Source organism: Mixophyes fleayi, chromosome 2 (genome assembly GCF_038048845.1).
Source record: "Mixophyes fleayi isolate aMixFle1 chromosome 2, aMixFle1.hap1, whole genome shotgun sequence".
In the NCBI taxonomy this organism is placed as follows: domain Eukaryota; kingdom Metazoa; phylum Chordata; class Amphibia; order Anura; family Limnodynastidae; genus Mixophyes; species Mixophyes fleayi.
Genome location: NC_134403.1, coordinates 270657538 through 270680552, shown reverse-complemented (window position 1 = coordinate 270680552; position 23015 = coordinate 270657538). Strand labels below are relative to the sequence as shown.

The 23015-nt window shown below is 38.4% G+C and overlaps 1 protein-coding gene across 1 annotated transcript in view; it reads left to right on the top strand.

Annotated features, from left to right (window-relative positions):
* PLXNA2 (plexin A2) overlaps positions 1-23015 on the top strand; it is a 249656-nt gene that overhangs the window by 162662 nt on the left and 63979 nt on the right. Inside the window, exons 5-10 of the mRNA XM_075196217.1 lie at positions 11574-11674; positions 13804-13927; positions 15037-15190; positions 16918-17014; positions 19350-19464; positions 22107-22307. Of these exons, the coding sequence (XP_075052318.1) occupies positions 11574-11674; positions 13804-13927; positions 15037-15190; positions 16918-17014; positions 19350-19464; positions 22107-22307 (792 nt within the window). The remainder of the gene's footprint in view (positions 1-11573; positions 11675-13803; positions 13928-15036; positions 15191-16917; positions 17015-19349; positions 19465-22106; positions 22308-23015) is intronic.

Genomic DNA, 23015 nt, shown 5'->3' with positions numbered 1-23015 from the left:
CCCAATGCGCAACATTATAATACTATCATAAACCCTTTTCTCTCCAAACTACAAAAGTATATATGCTATGGATAGCATCAGAATCCTGGATCAAATTGAAAATACTTGTATATTTTTAGATTAGTCAAATAAAGCTCTATATGGTCAAATAAAAAACAATCATTCTATAAGGTCTGCAGCAGGTATGAAGTTTTATTTATTTTTAGCAATGTATGGTCTAGTTACTATTCACAGTACTTTATTTTACATCAGCCTCCAAATAGATCTATCACTAATCTCATCATAATACACTGATGGGTTACAGGCTATGTTGAAATTATACATCCTATGGGAAAGAAAGGTAGAAAGGAAATAGTTTGGAAATACAGTATACAAGTTTCTCAGACTACAACCACTGCTTTACAGATAAGTGATTAGGAGCAGTGATTTCGAAACACATTTATGCAAATCGAGATATAAGTAAACGTTTCCTTATATCCGAAATATCCTTAACATTAGGGCTCCCACTACTATAATAAGCTTGGATCTCTCCAAAACGTAAATGGTCCTTCCACTACCCCTTGCAGTACTGTTACTGACCTTAAGTTTCTTGTACTATGCACTTCTCTTCTGCAGCGGTTGGGAAGACCCTACCGGGCTCCTCAACTTTAGCAGCGTTGTGATGTTGATATACAATGTTACGTCAGTGATGCCTAAAGGTGCAGGTGTAGTTCCCCGTTATCCTGGTGGGCCAGTGTGACACAGATAGGGCCTATATATTAAGAACCTACAATATTAAACATTTCCCTACGCTGCCTATCACAGGGACAGAAAATAGCATAATTTATCAATAAAAAGAGTCTTACTGCTCACCAGACCCTGCATGTACTTGTACCACCGCTGGCCATGATAAATAGGGAAACTTTTTCCTGAAGGTTCTCGGCTTCCCAAAATTAGAGATTTCTCCTGCCTTAGCCTATTTTACTTTGGTCATTGCAGTCCCCATAGACCTTTGTGCAGCGATACAAAATTATGCTTACTGCCACCCACTATCCACCAATCATAAATAGACCCCCAAATCCCTGGCTTTTTCCCTATTAAAAAATAGACCCCCTAAGTCCTTTAGATCCAACTGGCATAGAACACAATTTCTACCAAACAAACATATTCACATAGATTTGAATAGAAAGGAGCTACTAGCATTTTGGGAGCCAATGAAGTGATACATCTATGTATAGATCTGTCTAAAGCTGCTCATACATGCAGGGAGTTGATGACTAACATGGTTGATGTGTGTGTTGGCCCAAAATCTAGCCTCTGAATCTTTAGACAACTTAAGAATATCAAACAGCTACTATATGACAGATGATTCTCAACTCCAGTCCTCAAGTACCACAAGCAGGTCATGTTTTCATTGGATAATTACAGACTCAGCCAATTACATTAACTCACCTGCCTCAAAACATGTCCTGCACAGTGGCCTAGTGGTTAGCACTTCTGCCTCACAGCACTGGGGTCATGAGTTCAATTCCCGACTATGGCCTTATCTGTGTGGAGTTTGTATATTCTCCCTGTGTTTGCGTGGGTTTCCTCCGGGTGCTCCGGTTTCCTCCCACACTCCAAAAATATACTGGTAGGTTAATTGACTGCTATCAAATTTGACCCTAGTCTCTCCCTCTCTGTCTGTCTGTCTGTCTGTCTGTGTGTGTGTCTATATTAGGGAATTTAGACTGTAAGCCCCAATGGGGCAGGGACTGATGTGAATGAGTTCTCTGTACAGCGCTGCGGAATTAGTGGCCCTAATAAATGATGATGATGACCTGATTTGGGAGACCCTGGTCTAAAGAAAGAGAACAGTACCCTAATATGACTGTGTTAGTCTCGACATTTAGCGAAGGAACAGAGGGAAGTGTAGTACAATTTATGACACACTCACACACTCGAATGTTGTCTGGTGACCTTAAGATTGTCTTCTCTATCTGCCATAACTAACTTAGCTGTGCTGCCAGCTATTTGTTTATGAAATGTGCATCACCCGTAGGAAGGTTCATCTTTAGATTCTGCTTGGTCTTTACTCACTGTTTAAATGCTATCACTGCAGAACATTAAAGGCATTAACACGATACTATAGAGCCATAAATCCAGACGTTCCAGAGGAGACACTTTATGATCCTTTCCGTGCTGTCATTAACAAGCATTGCGTCTGCCGAGACAAGTGCCCTGTTGCCATAAAAAGAAAGAAGCTGGTATCAGTGTACCCAAACACATCCTCTCATCCGTAATTTAGCAATCAGAGTGTACAAGGGGCGCCTCTTTAATGAGAACTTAATTAGCAGTAGAAAAAAGCACACAAGGGCATTGTGTTTCCTCAAACCCTTTTGCTTCAGAGTTCCTGCTAAATATTACTTCACCTCTACCGCTCACTGGTAGACCACATATTAAAGTATATGTATGAGAAATGCACTATTTCAGTTAGAGGAACCTGTTTCTACTAATTCTTATGATATGTGCGCACTAAAAGTCTGAACACTAGGGAAAAAAGAATTGCGATGGATTTCCAGTGGAAAAAAACAGCTTTTTCCTGGGAAAACAAGATATATAGGAAGCCTATACACAGTAAGCCCATTCAGACAGCACTTATACCTATGTAAACTGTAACGGTTTTTGTTATTTATTTATGACAATGTCAGAGGCTGATATTATACCCTAAATATTTAGATGTATGTTTAGGCCGGCGCAGTTGGGGCTACCGGTGTCTGGAATCTTTCCTCCAAACTTTTATATAAAATATAAATAAATGTTGTTGCACTACTATTTGTAACACTGTACAATGGATGGAGCAGTGTGATCCAGACTAGATAAAAAAAATTGAGTTGTATCTTCCCTAAAGGTGGCATGATAATTGGATTATTTGGGTTTATATTTTATGAATGATTGCTGTGTTAAAAAGTAAAGAATAACCTCCCCCACTCCATTACAGACAGCAGAAGTCCCCCCCCCACACAAACACACACACATACACACAAACACACACACACACATATTTAGGACAGTGTGTTTATGTAGTTTGATACAAGTCAAAACGCTGAGACTGCAGTCATCTCCGCTGGTGTGACATCACTGCCTCTGTGTATAAATCCACCAATCCACAACATGTGTTTTACAAATTGTCAGTCACTCTCTGTCTGCTGTGTTAAAGAAGTGCCTCCCTCCTGACATGGAGGCCTACTGCCGTGGGGTGACCGACAACATTGGTTGACATATTTAGTTAAGTGTATACATTCCTCCTATTTCACGTATATTACATAGATATATATGAATGTCCAATAGTAATAGTGGCTTTACTGGCATTTCAAAATAGTTATTAGGTTAAAACAGGAAGCTTTAATAATGTGATATCAAGGCAATAATAATGAGATTAGTACTTAATAAAGTAACACACCCCTTTGCTTCTTGAAATGTTCCAAATAAAGGCCTCTCTCATTTAGGGCTCATTCACATCTCTTTTACACATGTGCTTTACACATGTTTATAAGCACAGGAAAAACACATTAAAAATAGAACAATAGACCAAGTAAGAATCATTGGTGCTGTTTTAGAATGCAGCACACCCTATTTCTAATGTGTTAGTGTGTACTACCTGTACAATAGATTGTATTGATAAATATATAATACGCATGAAAAGCTCATGGAAAATGCCGCATGTAAGGCATTTGTGAGTATTTATACATTTTTATCAATTTTCCAAGTGCTTATATGAGAATAAGCCCTTAGCTTTCACTTTAGTCCTTTGTATGTCAGTGCATATCTTGTAGTGGTGGAAGTAAAAGGGTTAAGAACTAGGCCAGGCTGCAACTCAACCACTCCACTGATCAGAAGTATGGCCAAGTCCTGCATACACTAACCATCCTTGGGCATAGAATGAGCACAGGTGGAATCCCCTAGGTGGGATTTGTCAAGGATAAATGACAGTGTCACTAGAATCTCTGTGTATGATATTAATGAGTCCCCTGTGAGTCTGTGCTTAAGACTCTGGCTTAATAACCATTCCACAACTGTGTAGGTGTTTGCAGAATGCCTAATTACTTCAGCTTAGACTCCCAAATTATTCCAAGTGCTATATTTGGCGCACAGGGCTGAGCTGAACACCAGGTTACAATTATTTGCTATAATTAATTTGCTAAGAGGATTGGCTGGTGTTCAGAGAGGGTCTGGTGGGGCAAGAAGGCTAATCATAACATGCCAGCATTGTACACCTCCTTAGTTTCTAGGATCTGCTTCATGCAAGTCTATATATTTATGCAGATATGCATTATATAAACATTTACATTGAATTTAAATAATAATTGTAATATTAGTTTTGAGAACACGTTAGTGAGAGTCTAACATGTGCTATTAATAGACAAATAGAAATTATTATTATTATTTATTTGTCGTCCCAGCTCAATATGTAGACATACATTTGGAAATTGTATCTTCAGAACTTTGCACCTCTGCAAAACGGCCTGCTCCGCCATAAATGCATGCAATTCTGATACAACATATCACTAACACATATGAGAGAGAAGATAGTTTGCGATATAATAATAATAATAATAATAATAATAATAATAATAATAATAATAATATAATTGAATTCTGTGAATATAACTTTTATTCTGAACCCTGAATACTGAAATTGTGTTTTCTAAATGTAAGCACCACCTTGTCTCTTATGTACTTGGTAAACACACAGGGCCTGAGTCATTAAGGAGAGCAAAGCAGAAAAAGGACTAAATTTGATCCTGGACAAAACCATGTTACAATGCAAGGGGTGCAAATTAATCTATTATTTTGCACATAAAAAATTACTGACTTTTGATCTAGGACATGCCCTACCCCAACTATAAATCTCTCCACACATTTTAAATTTACCTCCCCCTCCAATACAACATGGTTTTGCCGAGGTGCAAAGTTACTCCTTTTTTTTGCTTTGCTCTCCTTAATGACTGAGGCCCATACAGCACATATTGAAAGGTGGTTCTGGTTAGTTCACTTGGCAGATGATCCTTGTTGCCAGGGCCGTAACTAGGGCTGTGCGACAGGGGCGATCGCCCAGGGCGCAACGCTGAAGGGGGGTGCAATTTCGGAATATTCTAGGTTCATTTGGTTAAAATTGAGTGCTAGGGGGGGCGGCATTTGTCTTTCTCGCCCCAGGCGCTAGAATTCTAAGTTACGCCTCCTGCTTGTTGCTGTTTTCATGGCTTTGGTTCAGCACTTTTTGGGAAGGAAGCTATAATTTCATCTAGTCTTATAAAGCTTTGTGGCCATATTTAGTGCAGTTGGCTGATGTCTACATACACATAGTGATAGCGGTCACTGGGACAAACATCGCTTTTGTATGGGAGTGATTGAAAGCCAAATGGTCTTAAACCATTTCGAGCAATGTGCTGGTCTCATACATGCAGCAATTTCAGGCTACCTCTGTCTAATATAGCCAAACTGGCCCTCAAAATTGCCACATGAATGGACACATTTATTATATGTTTTACTGTCAGATGTTAAATCCTCCACATTGGTGGTTTTCATAATAAGCCAGAGGAGAAATGCCTCTGTTTAAATATACCATTAATTTAGATGTAAGGCTTCATATTGTATAGTACCCCATTGTCAGCTTGTTGAAAGGTCCCAAGTGAGCATTGGCTTAAGAACATACAATTTAATATCATTAAGGATGCAAATGATAGAATTTCCTCACAGTTACATATATAAGGATTAGTCAGTACAGTGGCAACATCTCCACCCTCATGACTTTTTCAACAATTAAATGAGAATCTTGTTTGGTAGTTACACTGTGCTGTTCACGGGAAGGTTGCTGGTGACTCCAAGTCCGTGTATTTCAGAAGGGGATCCTGTTCAATAATATTATGGTGATATGTATGGTGTTCTGTCCACCAAGTGATATCAATAATATTATGGTGATATGTATGGTGTTCTGTCCACCAAGTGATATCAATAATATTATGGTGATATGTATGGTGTTCTGTCCACCAAGTGATATCAATAATATTATGGTGATATGTATGGTGTTATGTCCACCAAGTGATATCAATAATATTATGGTGATATGTATGGTGTTCTGTCCACCAAGTGATATCAATAATATTATGGTGATATGTATGGTGTTCTGTCCACCAAGTGATATCAATAATATTATGGTGATATGTATGGTGTTCTATCCACCAAGTGATATCAATAATATTATGGTGATATGTATGGTGTTCTGTCCACCAAGTGATATCAATAATATTATGGTGATATGTATGGTGTTCTGTCCACCAAGTGATATCAATAATATTATGGTGATATGTATGGTGTTCTGTCCACCAAGTGATATCAATAATATTATGGTGATATTATGGTGCTCCATCCACCAGGCTCCATATCTGATTGATTGTTCATGATTGAGAATGTTGCTTATTGTGCTGTCCGTGATACTCAGGCTTTTTGCCTTTTAAATTAAAAACACAGACCTATTTTTACTATTATTTGTCTTGTCAAATAAAGAGTTGTTGTGGCCACTTTAAATCCAGTCAACACTGGATTCCCACATTTTCACAAGACCAGAAGAATGTGTCTAGAGGTTGCCATGTCAGCAATCTGAAACTGGACACATATGAAATACACTTTGATGGTAGTTCAGATGTAGGTCAATGGCAGCCATGCAGTGGGGCAGGTGTGGCAACCATTACTATATCAAAGGTACCAATTCAGCAGTGTAAATCATGATACATCAGAAAGAATCATGCCGCATGCGTCATTGCAACCTATTCACTTTCGTGCTTTATGCCTGCGGGGGAAACTGCATTTCTAGTGCCTGTTTGAACAATCTCTGTGTCCAACCAGTCCCTTTTAGAAACAAAAGTACCATGTTAAACCCTAATAAACTCTTTTAAAAGTATTAAATAAACTTTGATATTAAATTATAGGGTAAGACCTTTCTACGCCACTAAAAAAAACTATGTGGTCTTGGAGGTGCCTTTTTGATGATGTTTTTTTTCCAAAGGAGGTAAAAGAATTTGGTATTTAAGCGCTTTAATATCTCTTGTGTCAAAAGAGCTAGTTGGACGGCTATAGCAGATTCCACTCAATGATCTCAACTTGAGGGCATTCAAAATTCTGTTACAGAGGTACTAGGGTATCTAAGAAGTTTAGGGTCTAGATAGAGTTCTTCATCAATCTTGAATCGAAGTGGCGTTTTTGTGTACAAAATTTAGCTTACAAATGTGCTTATTCTATCATTAGTGGTGTAATGTTCATTTTGTCGCTACCAATAAACATTGTCCAATGCGATAATTGTGGTTCCAATGCACAAAGATATTTAATAACTAAAGATAACAGGATGACAGCATACCAAGATGATGCATAAACAATATAATAAATAAAATAAAATGATAAACAGTAAATTATAAACCGAATACATTACGCAAGCGCTTGCCCCTGGGCCCAGGTTCAGATAGTCTTGTAGTTTGCAGTCAGGAAGAGAGAACTAACACTGGCCCAGGACTGGCTTATATGCAGTTTGAATTAACATAATTACTGAGGATGTCAAGAACATACACAGATAACACAAAGAGAGGTCTTCATTGGTCCAGGGTTAACGATGTTCCAGTAGACTGTTGGTCATAGGTCAGTTCATTTGATGTCTTCTCCAAGGGTGGGGGCAACATACTCCAACTGTTGCCTACATGTCTTCCCAATGAATAACAAGTTTAAACTGACCCATAAACAAAGTATTTTTGAGTATTAATCTCATATCCCTCATAACTTGCGACCGCTAGATGCGATCGCTACTCTGTAGAAACCGGGTTAATGCTGTTGAAATAAATTTACCTTTTAGAGGACCTGACCAATAAATACCATTACTATACTATTATCCTTGTATAAATAATCTCTAATACATTTTACTAATAAAGAAATGTTAATTAGAACCTTAATAAATGTGTACTATTTACAAGTGTAAGTGCGAATGTAAATGTGTGTGTTATTAATCCGTGCGATTGCTTCATTACTTGAGGCATACTAATCTTAATCATGGCGAAAGAGGGTAGTCGAAGCAGGTATTGAATTCCCTGGGCTGGCACAAAAGATGTTAGGAATGGTAATGTAAGTGAATGGAATTTGAGAGTTTTGCAATAATGGTAGTAGAAGAAATGGCGGTATGGCATACCACTGTATACACCCACACCTCGACTACTGTGTGTATATATGTATATATACACAGTAGTCGAGGTGGGTGTATACAGTGGTATGCCATACCGCCATTTCTTCTACTACCATTATTGTAAAACTCTCAAATTCCATTCACTTACATTCCCATCCACCCTTCTAAATTTCCATGCCGCCACTTCTAAATTGACACTTTAACCAGTATATAAACATATATATTTATATCTATACACGTACATATCATCATCATCACCATTTATTTATAAAGCGTCACTGATTCTGCAGCGCTGTACAGAGAACACATTCACATCAGTCCCTGTCTCATTAGGGCTTACAGTCTAAATTTCCTAACATACACATACACACACAGACAGAGAGAGAGACTAGGGTCAATTTTTGATAGCAGCCAATTAACCTACTAGTATGTTTTTGAAGTGTGGGAGGATTTAAATGCACACGTGTGTGGGTTTATTCTACATAAAAATGCAGAGGTTTTGTTTTTCTGCCTACGCACAGAATCATGTATCAGATCATTTGTAACATGCAAAGAATTATAGGTATAGAAATTAGAAATGGCTAAAATCACTGTTTTGTGTCACTAGTTATAATGTCTTTTAAGTATATATTTCTTAATATAGCACTATGACATGAACTTAGCAACAAATGTAAAGATGCCCGAATACTGAATACTTTAGCGATTTAATTACAGCTAAGGCACATCATTTATTTTTACATTGTGCTTTTTCTTTTGCATATAAAGTATAAACTGGTGTGGCATAGTTATTTTTGTATTTCATCTCTTGTTATAGAACAAGCTATTATACAGTCTATAATTACAAGTAGAGTTATCTACATATTGAATGTGCTAATTCCAAACTTTTCATCCTTTAAAAATGTGTTTTCTACCACCATAAGATATTACATACTTACCAACCTCTGGTAAGTTAATTCCGGGAGATCCCAGACAGGGGGGCGTGGTTAGTGGGCGGGAGGGGCGGGGTGCGGCAAATTGCATCATTTTGCCATGCCCCCCACCCCACCCCGCGGTGGGGGGGGCCAAAATGACGTGATTCGCCGCAAATCGGGAGTCTCCCAGACATTCCGGGAGAGTTGGCAATTATGAGATATTATATGTCACATACGGGCTTAAAACGGTGTGATGTCTTTGGAAAATTGGGGCATCCCCACAATTATGTATGTTGAGATGCTAATAAAAAAAATAATTGGGAATATTTATGAAATGGACATTACTGGTAATTATGAAAAAAATACCTTCCTAATATGTAATACAATGTGGGCTGTGGAGATCCTGGGCATCTGAGTTGGTACAGGATCGCATTTGTCCTTTAGGCTGCCAGAGGATTTGTATATTCATAAACGCATGCTGTCTCCCTTTTTTTTGTATATTGGTCCAATTTTATATAGTGTTTTATAAGACAATTGTACACTTTGCAAACATTCCAGGTCTGTATCACTTTCCTTTATCTAGGTAATATTCTGCAATTCCCAAGCTATCTCCTCCCGGTTTATGCTAACTTGGTATATTCCTAGCTACCCTGAGAGTTAAAATTATAACTTTCTCAATCCCCCACACAGCAATCAGCAGCTGCTTTTAAGATGAAATTGCCCACAAGAAGATTATGATAGCAGCGGTGGGTTACTGCGCTTTTCTGAGATTTCTGACATCTCTCTCACATCAAGCAAAATACTTGTCCCTTTATCTTTTCCCTATGTGTCACCTCCAGAATATCTTTTTATTCTGTAGTACCTGAGTGTCTCAAACAAGAGAGCCGATGTCTGCAGCTGACAAGCCTGGGAAATAAAGTATCTTTTCTCTGTTTGTCTTCTCTTCTGCCCTCTGTCAGTCTTTCCCTAGTGTGGATTTTTTTCTTTGGAAAAATAGGCATTCACCTTTGCAGTGCGTGATAGTGTGTGTTTATATTATGTATAACCAAGTTGAACTGTAGCAGGGACAAGTGTTAGAATAAGGTTAGAGTGTAGTGTACTTTATGAAGTCATGTTTTAATGTTGGTTTATTAATACCTTAAATGTAATATCTGGATAACGTCAAGATTATTCACATCCTAGTTTAGACGGGTATGAGTAAAAACTGGTGTTCAACTAAGCCGATTGTAAGCAAAAAGCAAATGTAGGGACAGGATTGAGACACAATTACAATTTTGACTTCAAAACTCTAATTAGAGATTTCGTGTTTTTTTGCATTATAAACGGGGCTGAAGTATGCCCCACCTAACCCTGAAGATGGCCTTAGTACATATTGAAACACTGAACTACGTCAACATAATGCATTTCATGCATGTATTGAGTTTATGACTCTACAGCTATATGAAAGGCATATTTTAGACCCTTCTATTGTCTGTCACATAATATACACATAATGCTTTTCTCATGTTAATGCTTGCAGCTGTGTGTGCATGCATATACATGTGTGTGTTTGTGCAGAACGTAATAGATTACATTAATAATATATGTGCGTGTGTGCATGAAGACATACATAAAGGGTAGAGGTGGGTGCTCAAGTGTGCACGGAGATGATGTTATTAAGACATAGAAATGTGAAACTGTATTTTACAAATTGTATTTCCCTACATGAATTTCACAGTGTGGGCCCAGATTTTGAAACTGTATTAAAGGAGAAAAAACAGAGGCCACATTAAAATGTGATTTTAAGAGAAGTTTTTTTCTTCTCCGTCTCCCTCTGAGGACGTTTGAGACTGCGAGTCAGTGACTGCAAAATCCCATTGCAAAGTTCATCAGGAATCGTGTTCCAGCTGCTGGAGTGATAGATAGGTTTAATTACACTGAATTACTGCGGCAACAGCCGCTCCGCTCTCCCTGAAGTCATTAAAAAGAAAGGATTTTTCAGAGCTGGTCACTGGCCTAGGCTGGGCCTTTAGAATGAAGGCATCGTGGTTAGTGGCAGGCATCTAGGCCAGAGGTCAGAAGGGGCTCAAACATGTCATCTTCTGCTGATTTCCTATGAGTCTCACTGTTTAGGGGTTTGTCTGGATCAGTCTTTCATTGGCAGAATCAGTGCCGTGGAGCTGACAAATACATATTTTAACTCCAATAGCATCCGTCTTTTGTGACCTTGTTCAGGTCACTTTATTCCCCTGTGCCCCAGTATTTGCCATTAGGCATACTGACAACACAACCTGGCAAAATATTGACAGTTTTCTAATCTCAAGTTCCCTAAATAAAACCAAGATACCTTTTTTAACACTGATCTTACTCCCTCTGACTGGAGTATCACTGGCAGAGGCATTTGTTTCAAGCTACTCCCATAACTTCATTAAATGGACTAAAGATAGACATAATAATCTCTGCACAGTGCATTGAGCCATGGTCATTTTGCTTTGTTTCAGATTTCGAGAGTTCCGGTAGAGTCGTGTGGGCAATATACAACGTGTGGCGAGTGCCTGAGCTCCGGAGACCCACACTGTGGCTGGTGTGTGTTGCACAACATGTGAGTATTTATGGTTACCAATTCCAGAGCTATCGGTTTCTGGTTTAGCTGTGACTTGTCTATTGTGTGTCTCCCTCCCACATTCCAAGTTGCACTGACTGTAATGTATGTGCATTATTTTTTTATAGACTTTGGTCACATTTGGCCATCTCCATGAAGCACTTGAATAATATTAAATTCAGGTGAAATGTAAAGCTGATCACATCTATTGTGATGTTGCAGACAGCACTACGAAATTGGCCCAATATAGTCATGCGTGTGGCCCACAACCAACCGTATTGCCCAATGAAGATCCTATCAAAATCAATAAACTCATTATCAAGCTTATAGGAAAGAAGATGGCCACTGTAGGCCTATCTGTGCAATCATCTGCTGACTGCACTAACAAGCTCTAATCTGTTCCGGAACTGGTATGGCTAAGATCCAAGAACTATGGCCAAGTTGAACATAGATCCTATGACTCGAGCTAAGCGGCCAGATTCAGGAATCATATATTTCCAAGAGGGAGCTTGTCTCCGGTGGATCATTAATTGTTTAACCCCTAAAGTGCCATAGTGGATAGCTTTATTTTGTACATAACATGCCCTGTAGCTGCCTATTGCATTGCCTGCGGTGTCAAGCCTCTAAGAGATCTGGCAGGTTTTTGTCTCTAAGCTATAAACCAAGAAAAGAAGGTGATAAAAACTGAAAAAAATGCTCTTATCGAGCCAGAGTAACAACCTCCACTTAGCATTTATACCCACAATAAATACCACAATATTACAGAGACTTTCAAGAGAACATTAGGTACACAGAATCACAAGCTTACTTTTTTTATATAGAAAATAAAAGTGTTCTAATCACACCTATAGTCTACGGACCCCATCACATACTGGTATTGTCACTGATACTATACAGAGGAACCATTTCAACATCCTGGTGCTGACTCCGTCTGCAAATGACTTTATGCGTCTGTGCCTAAGGCATCAGAATTACAATTTCAGATATGCAGGGTCAGCGACTCATTTTTCCTGCAAAATCCCGCATGCTAGCACTATATTAGTGCTGAAAAAACGAACTGGGCTCAGGTACAACATCTATTTTCACATTATACCTTACATTTACACTACAGAGAAATAGTTATACTTTATATGTTATACATATTTTTAATTACTCATGGCCTGCTAGGTGCCCAGTATATTTTATTTTTAAACCCTATATTTTTTAGAAAAACAATTAGCCTGAATACTAATTTGCATTCAGATTATATTAAGCTTCAGTAATAATAAATAATAATTATGCATTTATAAAGCATTTTCTCAGCAATTTATATTTACGTCCCAATGGTAACTCACAATTGGTCACAATCAAAACAAGCAGAAAAATAGTGCCTTACCCTGAAAGAGGAATGAAAAGAATCTAGTCTGGAGATATATGAATTAGATTGTGTGTTCTTTTAGTAAAGTCACATGACAACAGCTTACTCTGCCTGTGGATTGAAGTTAAGCACACATTTTCCATGTAAACAAACTTCTTCTAGATCTACAGCCTTCGCATGCAGATACAGCGTAATAGAATCCTGCAACAGTCCTCTAAGCATTCCAAAGAAAAGTTAATTATTTTATTATCATTTATGTATATAGTGGCACTCATATTACTCAGCACTGTAGAGAATATCTAGTTGCTCACATCAGTCCCTGCCCCATTGGAGCTAGCAGTCTAAATTCCCTACCACACACAAACACATATGTGTACACATATATATATACATACATATATATATATATATATATATATATATATATATATATATATATATATATATAACTACCATTATGGTGTTTGGACTGTGGTAAGAAGCTGGAGCACCCGGACGTATACCACAGAAACATGGGGAGACCATACAAACTCCAGAAAGCGTCAGGATGAGAGTGCACTATTGTGCTTGGCGGTGCAGGTGGTGATGTGTTGTTGCACTAGAGACACTGGTTTCTCCGCCATGGGGTGCAGCCTGTAGTTGATTTCCGTGGTATAAACTCCAGATAGGACCCAGGTCCGATTCAAACCCATGCCACCATGCTCCCCCAGTGCTTAGTTGACAAGTTCATAAGTAGCAATATAATATGTAATCTAAAACCTTCTGCATCTAGGTGTTCCCGAAAGGATAAATGTGAACGAGCAGAGGAGCCATTTCGGTTTGCATCTAATATAGATCAGTGTGTTAAGGTTACCATTCAACCCAACAGCCTTCCCGTCTCCGAACACAGCCTGCCGGTAAGCGACAGATGACAATTTTCTGACCATAGAAGGAAGTGGCCCATTAATATGTACAGAGAAGAGTGACAATGAAAAGTACAGTTTAGATGTAAAGAAACCCCTTTAATAGTCTTGTTACAGATTACTTTTGCATTACATCATTTGTTCTTAACATATCATTCCATACAAATATAGTATGACATTGGCTGCTACTGTACAGGGTCAGGTAACAGTTACCATTGTCACAAAAATATTTCAGGTTTTCCATTGATAGGCATTTTAGAAAACACCAGGAGCTAGATTTACTAAGCTGCGGGTTTGAAAAAGTGGGGATGTTGCCTATAGCAACCAATCAGATTCTAGCTGTCATTTTGTAGAAGGTAAAAATAAATGAAAGGTAGAATCTGATTGGTTGCTATAGGCAACATCCCCACTTTTTCAAACCCGCAGCTTAGTAAATCTAGCCCCATGTCATTATAATTATGCAGGTCTGCCCTTGTTTAGGCATTAGTTGTTTATTATTAGTATTATCTGTAATTAGCAACCAAGTAATAAAGGCTTGGAATGCAGTTGCTACAACAAAACTGTCAGAGTTTACTTTTTGTTTTGGAGTTGTTTATCAGGTTATTTATTTTTGAGTGGGAAAACATGTTTTTATATCCTACCTATGTAAAGAAATGTTTTTGTCTGAATTATGTTGTATTTTTGTGCATTTTTCTGGGGAGGTGATCCATAGCTATGAATACATTCTCAACAAGGATCTGTGACCCCAAACAAGTTAAGAACCATTTGCTTTAGAGCAAATGCATGAAGGAAATCCTTTGCTCGAATACAACTGTCTGTACTGAGCTAACAAGTAATTAGTAATACATCATTCCAAATATTGTATATTATGTCTTACTGGGAGACATGTCATAAATATTTTGGGATTTTTAGATATGTTTTCATACTCTGATTACTTACTGTTTCCCGTTACAAAATATATCTGTGTAAGCTTCAATATAACTCTTTTTGCACACATAAGAGATCTTATTTAGGGGCATAGACATACTGCAGATCATACCCTCATGGGTTGACATGAATGGATTATTGGTATTTACTAGTATGTCCCCTCTCCTCTCCTTTAGCTCACTTTAGAAGTTAGTGATGTCCCGGATTTGTCCGCTGGAGTAACTTGTTCCATTGGTAACATTACGCGGGTAGAAGGACAAGTATCTGGCAATCGTATTGTCTGTATTTCCCCAGCTGCAAAAGATGTTCCCATCATCCCTGCAGATCAAGGTGAGGTATTACATAAACTATTACTAAAGTCAGGAACAGGTGAATCCATGTGGATTTATAATAATAATAATAATAATAATAATAATAATTATATATATATATAGCAAAAAATACAGATACTGTATATAACCTAAAACATATGAGTGATTAAGAACTTATTAATATGCCTAGAATATATAAAATAATTGGTATAGATGTATCCATTGCGTAAATGGCCGCTAACACTGAAAATATATACACACACAATGGTTCCAGAAGCTTATTTGAAAATAGATTGGACAAAGTTGTGATTGTAGGGCAGAGCCAGTACTGGATTAGATGGATGCAGGGTTGAGTTTAGGGATGATGTTTTCGTATTGTTACAATTTAAACCACCACTGTACCGAAAAGGAATTGTGGCACTGTGCATTTGTCCACTTATACAGAAAGGAACAGACACTGTTCACACCCATTTTGCAAAATGAGAAAAGTGGCTAAAACGGCACAATCAAACTTCTAACCGTGCTGCGGAGTCCTACTTAATGAAGCCTTAGGGTATAGACAGTGCAAATGGGGCCATTGGGTGTATACTTGACTGTTCAGAGGGCACAAATGTACCATATATCACAAATTAACTTGATCTTTCTGTATGTCTGTGTCTATGAACCTCCTTGAAAGCATGCATGTCAGCAGCAGCCAGTCAACCAATTGTTGGAACTGACACAATGGCAGACTGCCACCATATGCTGCAGACACAAGGCTTCAACCACCAGTTTACAAACTTTTAACCGATATTCTCTGCTTCCAGTATTCACTATTTATTAGAAAAAAAACACCGAAAACTTTTTTTACAAAAAAAAAAAATCATGCCAGGATTTGAGGGTCCCCCTGATAAGCCCTGTTCTCTTACCTCAAACATAGGCCCTGAGCGAGGGAAATGATTTTTCCTATGCATGGCAGACTTTATTTCTGTAAACCTATTGAAGCATATTGCAACCATCCTTTTTTAGGGTGTGTACTCATGAACATTTCCATGGTACATTACCAGGAGTTGAACACGGTTATTTTGACAAGCACTGATGCTGTGTTCAACCTCTGATATATATTACCAAACACCATGTCCTGATAGACATACCCTTAGCCAGAAGATAGCTTGCACTCAGCAGCACAGCAAATTGCAGTTAATAGCTGTCATGGTATGAGAACATTTACATAGATATGTATTTGCGAATGATATTAGTAGCTCTTTTATATAAAGCTACTAGCAACTTAGGTTTAGTGGTTCTTTAATATATCTATTTCACAGTGGCTTTCACGAAAGCATGTAGCTTAAAATCAGGATATAATGCCCAGAGGGTGATTTAAGTCTCAGACACTTTTGGAAATCACATAACGGAAAAATCCAACAACTTGGAAGAGATTTTGTATGCCTAGAAGCTTATGTGCAGAGGGGAGCCTGTTACTTACAGAAAAGATAGAGATTATCCCTTTTGGGGAACAAGGAAAAAAAAGGATTTCTTCCTGACGTCAGGGAAAGAGTCAGAGCGCTTGGAGGCTTCACTGATGCTTATTCCCTTTAAATGTCAATTCCTGTAGGAGCAATCTCGATAAAATTGAAATATGTAAATATGTCTATGTTACCTGGTTTGTATTCTTTATTGGGATTGATAGTAGCAGAATCATTATTTTTTAAATATATATATATATATGTATAACATTGTAATCATTGCTGTCACTTTTGCTTTCAGACTGGTTTGGGGTGGAACTTCAGCTGATCTCTGAAGAGACTGGCAAGACATTTGTGAGCACAGATTTCAAATTCTACAACTGCAGCGGTCACCAACTGTAAGGACCCTCCCGTGTTCTAAATGTCAATGTAGACCTCTTGTGTTCAAGCTGAGTGACACAATGACAATACAATATTATGGGTTGTCCTGCGCAATTCAACCAAATGCAGCCCTTCAACTTAATGTACACAATCCCCTATACCTACTCAAAAACATATGTAATATATAAATATAAGAGCAGATGGCGCTAATGGTATATACACATATAGTTTAAATATATGGTTCCTGAAGATGGAAAACGTATATAATTGATAGATGTCAGTATATGATACGCCACAAATTCCAGATGATGTATATCTTATCCTCCGTTATATATTCAGTCCACTTCCGCTTGTCAGAATGATGTATATAAAAGAAAAATAAATACAAACATAGTGCAACCTGTATATTTCAATAAAAATAGCGAATAAAAAAAGCAATATCCCTTTAAGAGCCCGTGCACTGAATGGAAATTACACAAGCACCGCATGGTTAATATTCTCTTTCAACCCCTCTCGGGTGTACACTTACTGGAAAGAGCTGAAAATTATACGTAGTGGTTTATTCAATTTTTCAATAAGTCACTGTTGTTCAATCCAATACGGAACTTCACTCCACCATAGTAACCAACATAAGCACTCTACCCACTAAGCAATGTACTCTGAAAATACAATGACCTTTATGAGAAGTCCATAGCGCAGGGCAGTTTTTGTTGACTGGTACCCTGCTTTATTCATAAACACCAGCTTTTCTGGTTCTCTCTTTGCCAGAAAATACTGTATTGGACATAAGTTGGTTATTTTTATGGCCAATGGTATAGAAGGTCAATTATTGTCATTGGGTATTTCTACATACAGTTGTACAATAATTGAAACTGTAGTACAAATATCTAAAAAAAATAGATAGTATAGAGATAAATGCACATATGATATTTGATTGTATTTATTATTGTTGTAAATCTATTGTAATATATTTCACATATGAGGCGCTCTCCTATCTAGAAAAAAAAAAAGAGAAAAAAAATCAGATATTTGTCCTATACGTAAAAATAAATTTGACATCCAATGCTGCCTTGCTGGTGAAGCCAGAATAAGGGGAACAGAAACCTGCAATTTATATTAGCAGGAAATTCAACTTTGACACTACCGAATGCATCCTTGAAATATCCTTGATTAGTCTGCCCAGACTCACAGTGCTTGACCACCACAGGGAGGCGCTCCGCCTGTACTATGCAGAGTCCAGCACTGACACTGGTACTACAGTGAGAGATAACATCCCAGCCAGCTACATGTAACAAACACAAACAGGAGAGTAAAATAGAAATAAAACACACAGCGCTGTAAAACTGTTACTGCTACATAAACAGTGTTCCGTTTCAGTGCCTGTGCCTTTAAGGCATATTTTCTATGTGAAACTCTAAATTTATACTATAACGCAGTGTAACTGAATTCAAATAATATATATAAAAAACAAAAACATATCGAGAGACTTGTGTAACATCAATGCTCTCTCCATCTTCCACTCCCTTTTTCCTTTGTGTATCCCAGACTGCATCAGTATAGAGTATCCCTTTGGTAATTTCCATCCGTAACCACTCAAGGTTTTCAGAAAACAGAGAGTGATTTAATGATCGCAGGTTGGAGGGCAGAGCAGAGAGAGCGACAGTAACATGATGTATGCAAGTCAGGTGTTTAGATATGCGCTGATATAAATATTGAGGTTGTGTTGACGGATGGAATTTGCTACTAGTATGTAACAGGAGATGCTAATAGCAAATATATGTATATTTAATGTATGTCAACGTGATGCAGTGTTTATGCAGCACAAGTCATATATGGCTTCAGGGGGCCTACATTGTTTATTCTCGGCCATGTCCAGTGTATATGCAGAGGAAGCTGCTGTTTATTCTAGCTGGCTGGTTCTAGAGATGTCCCAGCTTTTTTTATTCCCGAGAACCACTGTGGCTTGCATGAAAAAATAAATAGTGGATCTTTAAAAGAAAGTATTAAACTAAGAGCAGACCAGACTGTGCCTTAGACTATAATCCATTTACTCAACAGATTGCTTTTTACCTGCTTGTTGTATTACTCTAGAGAGATTCCTTTGTCCATCCAGTCCTTTTTTGGGTGTGCTCCTTTCATTCTGTATTATCAGTCTGTCGCTCCATGTATATATCTGTTTATCACTTTACCCTCTCAAAATAAACCCCTCTTGCATTTTTCAATGTATATTTTTCCAGGTGCTATCTTGTTTATAAATGAGTTCAGTAAAGTATATATCCGTCTGGATGTACTGGGTCATTATTTTATCTATCCTGACAAGTGTTTACCTCTTTTTCCCACTTTTCCCAAAAGCTGCTTATCCTGTGTGAACAGCGCGTTTCGTTGTCACTGGTGCAAATACCGCAACCTCTGCACCCACGATCCAACTAGCTGTTCCTTTCAGGAGGGCCGTGTCAACGTCTCTGAGGTAGATACACGCACAAGTGAATTTTTTTATTCATTTTCTATCATAGTCATTGAATGAAAAACATAAGTATTAATGAGGCTTACAGAGTAATTCAGTGGCACTGCAGGTCCCTGCGAATGCACAGCTACATCATTTAAGTGCATAATGTAGCAATTTCAATGGGTCACTCTGAAAGAAATGTCAAGGGAAAGTGCAGTGTGTAGGATTTGTGTTGCCATTTGAATAAGTGCTCATTAAAAACTCCATGGCCACAGTTGTTTACTTAAAGCTAACCGTATGCAGCAGAATATTATATTTACTTATTAATATGACTGAGAGCATCTCTATGGTATCCTCTGCTGAAGAAAATGAAATAGACCCAGGTGAACAGCAACAGGACACTACCACCTAGTGGCCAAATTATCGTGCTCGTGCTGTAATTCTTTATTGCTGCTGCTGTGCACTAATAGCATATCGAAGCGAAAGCTCTTTTTTTTTTAGCAGAGTCTACCTAGCAAAACATACATTATTTTTTTGAAGTCATTTTCTGCCTACATACAAATATATATGTTGCTAGTATTGAGGGGAAAATACAAACACAGTTTATATGATCAACAAAATAAGTTGCTGCAGTGCAGAGATCAACGGAAACTGTAGAGCCGTACATGGTATTGGTGACTGTTAGGAAGGAGATTTAGAAAAAAAACACAGTGTATTTGCATAATGTGTGTTTGTTATCCCAGGGATATTGTTATTTAACTTACTAGAGGTTAGTGGCAAAAGCTATGATGGATTAGTCCATTTCTCTGGGGTTGCGCTGCATATGAACAGCACTCTAGCAGAGTAAGTAATGAAATTTGTTTAAACACGCAGTGTATATATCTGCAACTCTCTCTGGGAGTAAAGACCTGCAGAATGCCAGTTATCAGTACTGCTGTGGAGCAGAAACAGGGATAATGCATGTCTCGTAGAGCTGGCAAAGCAGACAAATCTGTGATTAATAAAGCTAACACTAAGGTTTAGGGACAGAAAGCCTGTCACAATCTTAACCCTATATATGTAGGTTGGACAGTGTAGAGATTATGTAAGTGAGATTGAAGGCGTATAGAAGGTGCTCATAGGGGGATATTTTTTTGCTAGCGGGTTGACGTGGCCTCAGCGCATTTTTCTCCCTGCAGAAGAACTTGAATTTTGCAAGTCTTCAGAGATGGTGGATACCAGGGGGTATATTTACTAAACTGCGGGTTTGAAGAAGTGGAGATGTTGCCTATAGCAACCAATCGGATTCTAGCTGTCATTTTGTAGAATGCACTAAATAAATGGAAGCTAGAATCTGATTGGTTGCTATAGGCAACATCTCCACTTTTCCAAACCCGCAGTTTAGTAAATCTAGCCCCAGGTGTCAGCTTAGACTATTAATGAGACACCTTTTATATCTTCTAGATGCATTTTATATGCATTTACAACAGCATTACGATTCCTGATGACAATTTATTTAAGACACAAATGAAGAAAAGAGAAACCCAAATAATTGGAATGAATAAAGAGTGTGGTTATAAATTGGTAGAAGGATTGACTCTCAAGTGGCGCTCTCACTCCCATGTGGATTAACAGTTGGACCACCAGACATAGGCACAGATTGGTTTCTTGGAGCAGCTCCCATAAGGCGTGCTCCAATGTGTATGGACAAATAGGTGCATTTGTGTAAGTAAAAAAGCTCTTGCACTTTTGTAAATGACTTTTAATTGTCAAAGTGGTTAAGGTAGTGTTAGATACACTGCTTTAGAGTTGGAGTAAGTCCATCAGCCTGACGTAAGATTGTTTGTCCTGTGCATGCACACAACTAATGGCCCTATTTTCAGTTAAGCTGGGTAGACACATATGCACTCATACTTTAGACACAATGATACAATAATGATTTCACCAACGACTTAAAGTCCCGATGAGCATGCAGATTTATGTGTACACACCTACACGATTTACCTTCAGATCTGTGATCTTCATCTCTCATAACCATCTGCTGAAAAGATTGTGACTGTACACACTCTACAGATATCTGCCTGCACTGCTGGTCGCGAGTGCATACGCACTTCCCCATTTGTCCGTCATCGTTCCATCATGGATCATGATTTTTAGGAAGTTTAGAAAACCAAATCAACAGATGCAATCTGTTTTGGTACGATAAAACATGATCGTGTTCACACTCTTGCAATATCTGAACAAACAGTCGCGAGGCGTGTGATCTGCGCGATAATTGCATAGATGTGTACCCAGCTTTGAGTGTATGTCATACTACAGCTTAGTATAAGTACAGACACATTTTTTGTGTGCATGCAACAGTCACAGTCACAAATATATACTAGTCCCACAGTTGCTTCACTTGCTCACATATGTCATGAATAACTCTTTATTGGTGTATAACTAGCTCAACATATATGATGCCAGGTTTATCGAGGTACTCTAGAAAATGAAGAATTACATGAAACTCCTATGAGCAAACCCTTCTGTGGTTGTATTCAGTTCAGGCCGGTAGAATTCACTGTGCACAGCATTTTGATTTCTTGTTTTTCATTGTGTACATTTAAAAGGCAGAGCTGTTCTCCAGCCTCTTCATCAAAATGTGCTATTTATTTTATATTAACCAGAATTTTGTTTTTCCCAAGGATTGCCCACAACTAGTACCCACTGAAGAGATCTTGATCCCAGTGGGGGAGGTTAAGCCGATAACACTGAAGGCCAGGAACCTGCCCCAACCACAGTCAGGACAGCGGGGTTATGAGTGTGTGCTGAATATACAGGGTGTGTTACACCGTATGCCCGCTCTGCGCTTCAACAGCTCCAGTGTCCAATGTCAGAACAGCTCGGTGAGTGCTTTCACTGAAGTATGAAGGAGATTGAGCATAGCTTGCCGCAATATGATTGTCATTACTGCATTTAGTTCTTTGTAGCCACTGACAAAATTTTGACGTGCTGCGTTCTGTGTAAAGAAAGCAGCTCTAATCTACCCCGTTGTAGAAGAATCAAAATAATGCTGTTGTGTGCCTAGACCTGAGCCATTGTAAATTAGGATGCTATTTAGAAAGGATGGAGCTCTTTATCTGGCCTTTCCCTGTCGCAGCCTGCGGGGGGTCATTTGGAGGAATAAGACAGCAATCTGACAAAAGAGTTGAAGCAAAAAGCTAATTTACAGCAGACTGATAAAGCAGAACTGGGAAGTCTTATCTGCCTCTGCAAGTCCCCAGCTCACGCCGACTCGATAGAATTCCTAATACAGTTGCTTCTGGCAGTGCAGCCGAGGGTCTGCAGGAGACACAGGCGCACAGCAAAAGGAGTAAATAAACACTTTCACTGAACAAACAGCTACAGGGAGGGCTCTTAGTGTAGAGGTGAAGGGACTTTTTATAACCCCTTCTACACTGGTGTGTACTTTGTATGATCCAATTTTTGGTTTATAATTCTAGGCTGACCATGTTTTCAGACAGTTGCAGGCAGCATAAAAGGCTGCTTCACAACAGGGTGCTAAGAGTTGCCTCTTGTTTTGGCTCTTATAATGAACGTAGCACCCTTTTTAT